Here is an 8,653-nt window from a genome sequence, read left to right on the forward strand (position 1 = left end):
ACATATCCTCATCCCTCGGTGGAGGCGGTGGTCCCCGGGAATCGAAGGACCCACTTTTCTCCTCAGACTCCGGGTTCTCCATTGGTTGTTTTCCAGGACGCCTCGAGTAGCTTTCGTCAGGGGTGTTCTGGTTGTTTGTAGCCATGAATCTCTCAGGGATGAATGCTTGAGGCTCTCAATGAAAGCACCAAACTGTTGACGCCGTTTTTCGTCAACAGATAAAAGAAGAGCACAAAAACAATAAATGACAATGGCCAAACGGAACAAACAAATCAAACACACGATTTTTTACGTGGTTCAGCAGTTAAATCTGCCTAGTCTATGAGTCTCTGCTATTAATCTCAAGATTATCTCTGTAAAATTCTTTAGTATGAATTCTCCAGAGTTTTCTCTCAAGGATCAGAATTTCGGTCCTTTACAATGGTGCATGACTTCTCTATTTATAGAGAAGGATGCAGAATATTATCCCACATATTTTGGGTAGTTACTCTTTTGTGAATAAAATAAATGGCTTTAAATGCCTATAATCAGATAAAAAAGGAAACGTCCCTGAAGACCAGGAAACGCATAACTGATTAAATAATATCCCACGATTCTTGGGGATTTACATTAATAAACGAGGATTACATCTCATGTTTATAATACTTGTTGATATTCAAAGCGGCGATCGCGTATCTCTAAGGCTCTTGCCTCCCAAGTTTCCCATCATTGCCCGAGCCAGTGACATCTCCCAAGCTAACGTGGCTTTCGAGATAGTACGTCGAGCTCAAAACCCCTGCTCCGAAGTTGTACCTGAAGATGAGGGTGCTCTCAGAACTACCTTTCGAGATCGAGATCATTTCGAGGTCACAATACTCGAGGTCGTGTATCGTACTTTGTAGGCTCGATTTACAATCCTAGAGCATGCCCTAACCCTCACGAGACCATTTATTGCGAACTCAGCTTTCGAGGTCATATTTACTATAGCTCGAAATCTGGGTATAACATATATGTTACTTGTTTAATGCAATTTAACATTTTAACTTAGTTTTATATATTTTTGTATGTTATACGTTAACTAAATTCACAACTTACTTTTAAAAATATTAGTCACAAATATAAAATATTTCAGTTATAAAATTAGTTATGTAAGCCATTGTTACAAAAAAAATAAAATAATAAATAGCATCGAATTATTTTGTAAATATTGTCTACAAAAATGTAAAACTTGTTTACAGATATGTAAAACTTAGTTATATATTAGTAAATGTTGTTTACAAAAATATTTTTATGTAACTGGTTTACGTATCTGTAACACATGTTTACGAATTTGTAACGGCTATTAACAAAAAAAGTTGTATTTCACTGTTACTCCGTATTTACGCTTTTGCCACTCCGTGTTTTTCATAAAAGTTCCGTATTTTTGTAATTTACCGTATTTTTCATATATTTTTTAAATGTTAATGTATTTTTGTAAATTTCCCTTTTTTTTTTCAAAATATACAGCATTGAGTTTTTAAAAATACAATTTTTTAAGTTTTTTTTGTTACAAATATACAGCTTTTGTATCTAATACTAAACAAATATCTAATATATATTAAAAATCTGTCAAATATTAGTTTACATATATACCCTATACACAATAATATTTAATTTTTTGATGAAATTTTCTATTTAAATTTTGTGTCAGAACCAAAATGTGCAACATGTGTGTTTCAAAAAAAAAATATATATATGTAACATGTGTCACGGAAAAATTTAAATCTTTATTTAAATAAATTATATATATTATTTTTCATTTAACTTATTTTTTTAACAACATGTTTAGATAAATTATTACTTTTGAAGGAGTTAAAATTTATTTATATTCTCGGTGAATGTACATATAAAGAGAGAATAATAATTGATGGTTTAATGGCTTATTTAGAAAAAAATGTGATTTTACAAATTAAGTAAAAAGTGAAAACGGACAAAATTAGAGGGTGTTTGACATCTTAACTAAAAAATTGTTTCTGTTTTTAAAAACTAAAAACAGTTTTTTAAAAACAAGTGGGGGTGTTTGACATTGTTTTCAGAAAACAATTTTTAAAAATAAAGTTACAAAAAACAGAAAATTTTGAGAACAAGAAAAATTTTCTGTTGTTCTTAAATTTTCTCACTTCTTATTTTTCATCATTTTTTCTTTCAAAATATTTTATCTCATTATTTATTACAAACTTTTAAAATATTTTTATCTTTGTAAATATATTTGTTAATTTTTTATTTAAGATCTAAAAAAAATAAAACTAGAAAAATTGTTAGAAAACATTAATCAAACACCTCGTGTTTTTTGAAAACTACAAAAACAGTTTTTTGTTCTCATTTCTGATAACACAATTTTGAAAACAAAAAACAAAAAACAATATCAAACAGGCCCATAGATTCTGAGAGACAATTGAGAGCAAAACGTTTTTCAGTTTTATTTTTCTTATATTTTTATTCTACTTTTTTTAATTTATGATCAATAAGGATAATAATAATAAATATAATGAATATTTATTTAAATTATTTATATTTTTTTAATTTAAACATAAATAATTTTACAAAAATATAACTTAATAACATATAAAATTTAAATTGTAATTTAATTTATTTAAACAATATATAATTTGAATTCTAATTTGATTATTTAATTACGATAATTATTTAATTAAATTATAAATATAAATATAAAAATAAACGTTATTTTTTATTCTAATTTTGTAATAACATTATCTCTAACCAAACATGCCCAAAAGAATGAGCACCCTCACTAAGAATCCATGGGAGTATTACTTATTTTCCACATGTATAACAGTGTTTGGTAGGAGAGTGAAGTAAAATGAAAGAGTGTTTATTAGATAGCTGTTAGGTTAGGGTTTTGTTTGGAAGGAAAGGTGTTAGGTTGAAGATATTAAGAAATAACACATGTTTTAGGAGAGCTTTGTCCATCAAGTACTTGAGTGATTATTACACCAATAAAAATTTATCCACTTTGAAAGGTTCCCTTCTCATACCAAACACAACAATTCTAAGTACTTTTCTTTCTCTCCATTATATTTTTCCAATAAATTTACCAAAACTAACACCAATTTTGGGACCGAGGAAAGGTGCAGTATCACTAGACTATGTCTATGACGAAAGAGACGATGCAAATGGATAACATCCAACTCAACCTCTCAAGTCTCGAGCATAGAGATGATTTTGGGAGAAAATCCTCTCGACAGAACAAAACATAAACTGCTTGTTACTAAATTTGCTGAGGCTTTGTAGCAATAAATCATTGTTATTGAAAAATCATCTCTTTATTCTGTCTGGAGTGGGGATTAAATATAGCAGCTTTACCCCTTTCTTAATGTGTACAAAAAAATATGAGGGTCCAAAAGAATGGGCTAAAAATACCAGACAAATTAACCAAAGCTCTGAATAAGGAGTAAAATAAAAAACTATATTAGGCCACCAGGGAAACATGAACCTGCAATCAGAATCCCTGCCCTATGATCTACACCTCTAACACTACAAAAAAATTATAATCTAAACCTGAAATGTACATCAGCGCTCGGGTGATGTGATCGAGAGGAACCCCATGAAAACGAACACTGTGTTGCCTCAACACAGCAGCTGCCACAATCTGCTTCTCTCCCTCAACTTCTCTGGCTCTGGGAAATTTGATAAACATCAGACGCTTCTCAAAGCAGGAAACTGGAAACAATGGGATAAGAGGGTCGGTCATTGCCTGTCTGCATTTTGGACTAGGCAACAACTTGGAAATCTTCAAAGGCAGGAGGAGATAGAGGTGGGATTGCCAGGGGGTGAGTAAAATTGTCAGTGAATTCCAAGACCCTTCTCACGGTTGCTTGAACATCTATTTTACCAATCTTTCTTGAATTAAACGAATTAGTGGAAGTTGAGGTCCGAGTGAGATTGCTACTTTCTGCTGATGATAGGAACTTATCTTTTGAAAGACTGGCTCGCTCAGCTGATTCAATTACAGACTCGAAAACACCAGACTCCCTCAAACCTTGAATGATCGCCTGTTACATGAATGGACCTTAGGATGCATATTACAAACATAAAAACGATATAATAATATTTGCTTGATAAAAAAGATTTATAAAACAGATTATTGAACTAACCAGAGGTGCATAAATCCTAGTCAAGATGCCTTTCCTCGTAAGTTTCATGTTTAGTTCCTTATCAGTCCACACAATGTGCTCTCGGTACCTAGAGCAACACAGTATTAGGTTAGAAAGCAATCAATAACCTCGTCAAGACTGAATATTTTCAGGGATCTAGAAAGTTAAAAATTACTGTTTTGAGAGAGAGGAAAGAGTAAATATTTACTTTGATTTAGTAATTAGATTAGCATGTGTGATGTTAGATTTCAAAAACAGAGTTTCTCACAATCAAGCAAAAAGAAAACCGAAAGTAATGTTCACAAGGTATAATTTACCAGCGAAGCATTTCATCATCTGTTGCAGTGGAAGCAATTATGAATGCCTGCAGGGAATATAACCACAGATGTAAGAAAGATGAAAATCTAACATAATCGATATTCTATTTATTGCACTAACAAAAGGGTGTCAAACTCAAGAAAAACCTAGCTGGCATTTGTATACATCAACCCAAAAGTCATACTCGTGAGCCAAAATCTAAAAAGAAATAGAGGAATGCATCAATTCAAGACAAAGCGTGATCAAATATCCAAAGTATGAGAGTATAAAATGACAAACATAACCATCTTGACAATATTATAAACAACATAAATAGATGTGGGTTGGAACATTTCATTCCAGTATAGCATGGATTGAAAAGAAAAGAAGTACTAGTGGGAAAATCTAGTAAGCTAGATGATAAAGGTCACAACACAACTCAAGAAGAAAATTTGAAGAAAAGAAAAAAGAAAGAGCACTGCAGAACTCACAGATCTGTCAAATTCCAACATGAAGCATCTTTTAACATCATCCTTTGTAGGCTTGCAGCCACATCTATCACGTCTAGAAGTCAAATCAGAAAATTTCGGATATGTATAATGCAAAACAGCAGCCTCTTCCAATTTGATTTCACTGTAGAAAGTTAGATTAAATTGTATATTAGAAACTTCAACTCAGCAGAACAGCCTTGAGATAGTAGCAGCAGTTAAAAAGAAAAAGTTATTATCACAGTCCAATATCTAAATGGAAAGCACACATTACATGTATCTTATATTTAGCACCGTTATTGTATGTTAGGGGGTATACAATCATAATAAGTATGAACATATAAAAGAATGAAAAATACGATAGAGATGAAATCATCATACTGGGGTGTCTTCATATAGTTGTGCCATCTGTGTGCACCATTGGGGCGGAGATGATCTTGAATTCGAGCAGCTGACTTCCCATTTCCATAGGTCAAAAAGTAGTTTGGATTACCACGGGTTGCTTCTCTATAATTTCCAAAATATACATCTTTCGGAAGATGGTCATAGTTCTTCTTGAACATAGAGACCTATTGAAAAAAAATATATTGGTTATTCGTTAAATTTAGGGTAAATAGAGCATTTAGTTCTTTTGACTATTCATATTTGGTCCCTTCATTATTTAACTTATGACAAATTTAAAAGTGGATGAACATTGGGTCCCTTCATTGTTTAAGCAGTTGACAAATTTGAAAGTGGATGAATATTTGGTCCCTTCATTGTTTAAGCAGTTGAAAAATGTTCTCTCTTATGTTTTAACACAAGTCCATCAGAAACCAGGATATTGACAACACTTCAGACATTCTATTTGTTGGAGTATTAAAGGGAAAAAAAAAACAATGCATGGAAAAATGTAGAATTAAAAACATTATACCTCACTAAAAGGTTCCTTGATATCATCTCGCTCCACACTACTTTCCTACAATGAACAAAACACCATCACAATTTTAGCTAATTTGAACTTAAGTGTCAATAACAAACATAAAATGCAAAGAGAATGCCGGAGGAATTGAGACACATACATAATTCGGAAAAATAACCATATCAACATTTCCTGGCACATCAGACAGCAGTTGTCTCAATGAGTACTCCCGAGTGCCAGCTGGATGTATCAGCTCATCAGTGTCTAGATGGAATATCCAATCCATTCCAGCTTCCTAAAAGTGTAATAAGAAATATTACATCTTCTTTTTTAGAAAATTACTAAAAGAGAACATAACGTCTAATGATTTATTATGGAAATCCATACCCTTGCCATGACAATAGCCATCTCCATGTTTAGTGATTGCTTCACAAACAACTCATAATTACACGGCTTATAGAAGAAGCTTGCCAGCCAAGTCTCATTCCATATCCGGCTAATAACACCATAAATTGATTCAGGCAACAAACATGGCAAATAAATCACCAAATGATCATGAAAATAAAAAAGGGATGGACCTACCTTTTGGCTTGTTGCTCCTCTAATTCCTTTGTTCTGTATATAACTTTCACACCCTGATATTAGTCCATGCAAAGAAATGGATGATCCAATTTTCACTAAAGTAGACTCTAATAAAATGAAAACCAATTTTAGAAGGATGCGTATGCAGACTTACCGGAATGCTTTCTAACACTTTAGTTACATTAGGAGAGGTAGCCTTCCCTTCCACAAAGAGTAAAAAGTTTGAAACTCCAATTACTTTATGATAAAAAATCCATGGCAATACTTGCTCTAAACCGGCGGAAGTGCTTGTTGTAATACATATCTGAAATATGAAAACGTTGAAAAAGGGTCATCAACTGTTTTCAATGCTTCCATTTAAGAGAAACACTATGATTCAAAACACACGAAATAAGCACTTAAAACCAATACCAGCTAAACTTCACAATGCTTTATTTGAACAAAGCAGCATAATGATTCATTGTCCATTTAGCAGCATTTTTGAGACATAATGAATGAAACTGCTTTAGCAATATGTATTCACTTTGTAGAAGTTCAACCTTACTATCATATTAAGATTACTTAGTCTTGATCGGTGCTACCAGTTCTATTTTCATCCATATATCAAGATCATACCACAGCCCATATAAGATTTGACCACTCTATCAAGTTCAATGAACAAAAAGGTGTAGCATATCACACCAATATAGCTAAACTAATTTAACAGGTCATAGTATAAATCAACCAAACAAAAAAAAAAAAGTAAAACTAATAATAACAAAGAGAAAAGGAGAAATTAGATCATATTGAAACATTAAGTAACTGAACGAAGAAGATTACCATCCTCATGACGGGGACAACTACACAAGAAAACCCTACTGAACCTATCAATATGTTTAATATTGAATAGTCAATTAGTATAACAGACAAGTATGAGTAAATATATCATCTTCTCCAATGCAGATAAGATCAATACACGGCTCATTGGTAAACAATGAAAGAAATTGATTACACCTGAATACAAATGACCAAAAATCCTCCTCAGGTCATAGCTCTCATGCATATACCAATCAAATTTATGCATCAAAATTAGTATACAATCCGAACAAGTACAAACAACATAGTAAGATCCCAATTCCCGAGTTGAGACCCAACAACCACCGACCAAAGATCAAATCCCACAAAACCAATAAATAATCAAAACCAACAAATTCAATCGCAAAAACATTCAAGCCCAACACAACTCAACTTATAAGAAAACACAGGAAATTTCAAATGAATGGTTAACAATCCAATAGCACAGGGAAATAAAATAAAAGACCCACCTTAGGCCTCAGATCCGACCCGTAATCGAATTTCCAATCCCTATAGTACGGAAAAGAAGGGGAGTTTCTGGGCCTCAAAGGATCCGCACAATTGGAGCCTGAAGAATGCGAGTTCCGGGAAACGGATTCAGAGGTTTCCATACCCGGAAACTGGAGTTGGTCAGGGGACCATCGGGTGACCGGATCGTTGAGGCCGCCACGCCATTGGAGGACGAAGGCGAAGCAGGCGAGAGTGAAGGGGAGAATGGTCAAGAGCAAGAGGATACGAGAAGCAAATGCCTGTGAAGAAGATGAAAATGAAGAAAAGGAAGAAGAGGAAGAGGGTCTGGTAGAAGAATGCAGACCCGCCATTGGAGAAGCTTGCTGGAGCTGATAGAGAAAACTTGGTGCATATATATATATATAGATATAGATATAGATATAGAGAGAGAAAGAGGTAATGAGGAGTTGTGATACTCACAAAGGAAGGAGTTTGAAGCTTTTTGAAACCTGTAAGAGAGAGAAAACCAGGAGCCGTTTTATATCGTTAGTCTTCTTCTTGCCGGCTCTGCTATTTTTACCTTTATTTATTTATTTATAATTAAATATTGTAATTTTTGTATTATATTTTCCACTATTAAAATTTTAGAAAATATCATTGTATTGAAGTTGGGTGTAAATGTGTAATAAATTATAGGATAATTCTCTAATAATTCTCCAATATTTGTGTTTTTATATATTTTCCATACTTGGATAGTTATAATCTTATATCTATATCTATACAATATATACAAATTTTAATAAGATTTTTTTTCATCATTCATTCCTTATTTTGTTGATTTTTTTTTAGCAATCAATATTTTGTCTTTTTCAAGCTTTATTTTTATCTATAACACCACACTATCCAATTTTCCAAATAAAAACCATTCAATGCAATGACACGTGTATTGCCACATATTATTATTATTA

General features: G+C 32.6%; 1 protein-coding gene across 1 annotated transcript; it reads right to left on the bottom strand.

Moving 5' to 3' along the window:
- Positions 1-3,263: 3,263 nt before the first annotated feature.
- LOC133831560 (glycosyltransferase-like At2g41451) lies at positions 3,264-8,228 on the bottom strand. The gene is made up of 11 exons (XM_062261920.1): positions 7,706-8,228; positions 6,556-6,705; positions 6,402-6,454; positions 6,207-6,315; positions 5,980-6,114; positions 5,832-5,876; positions 5,300-5,487; positions 4,922-5,063; positions 4,451-4,497; positions 4,134-4,221; positions 3,264-4,031 (listed from the first exon to the last, which is right to left on the bottom strand). The coding sequence occupies exons 1-11, from the start codon at positions 8,054-8,056 to the stop codon at positions 3,750-3,752; spliced, it is 1,590 nt and encodes a 529-aa protein (XP_062117904.1). The 5' UTR covers positions 8,057-8,228; the 3' UTR covers positions 3,264-3,749.
- Between the last annotated feature and the right edge of the window lie 425 nt (positions 8,229-8,653).

This window comes from Humulus lupulus, chromosome 4 (assembly GCF_963169125.1).
Source record: "Humulus lupulus chromosome 4, drHumLupu1.1, whole genome shotgun sequence".
NCBI lineage: Eukaryota > Viridiplantae > Streptophyta > Magnoliopsida > Rosales > Cannabaceae > Humulus > Humulus lupulus.

Excerpts from the sequence above, each read along its gene's own strand:
- LOC133831560 (XM_062261920.1), bottom strand. The coding sequence starts at position 8,056 with ATGGCGGGTCTGCATTCTTCTACCAGACCCTCTTCCTCTTCTTCCTTT. Across the intron at positions 6,706-7,705 it reads GGTCGGATCTGAGGCCTAAG|ATATGTATTACAACAAGCAC; the intron begins GTGGGTCTTTTA and ends TTCATATTTCAG. Across the intron at positions 4,032-4,133 it reads CTAGGATTTATGCACCTCTG|GCGATCATTCAAGGTTTGAG; the intron begins GTTAGTTCAATA and ends TTCATGTAACAG.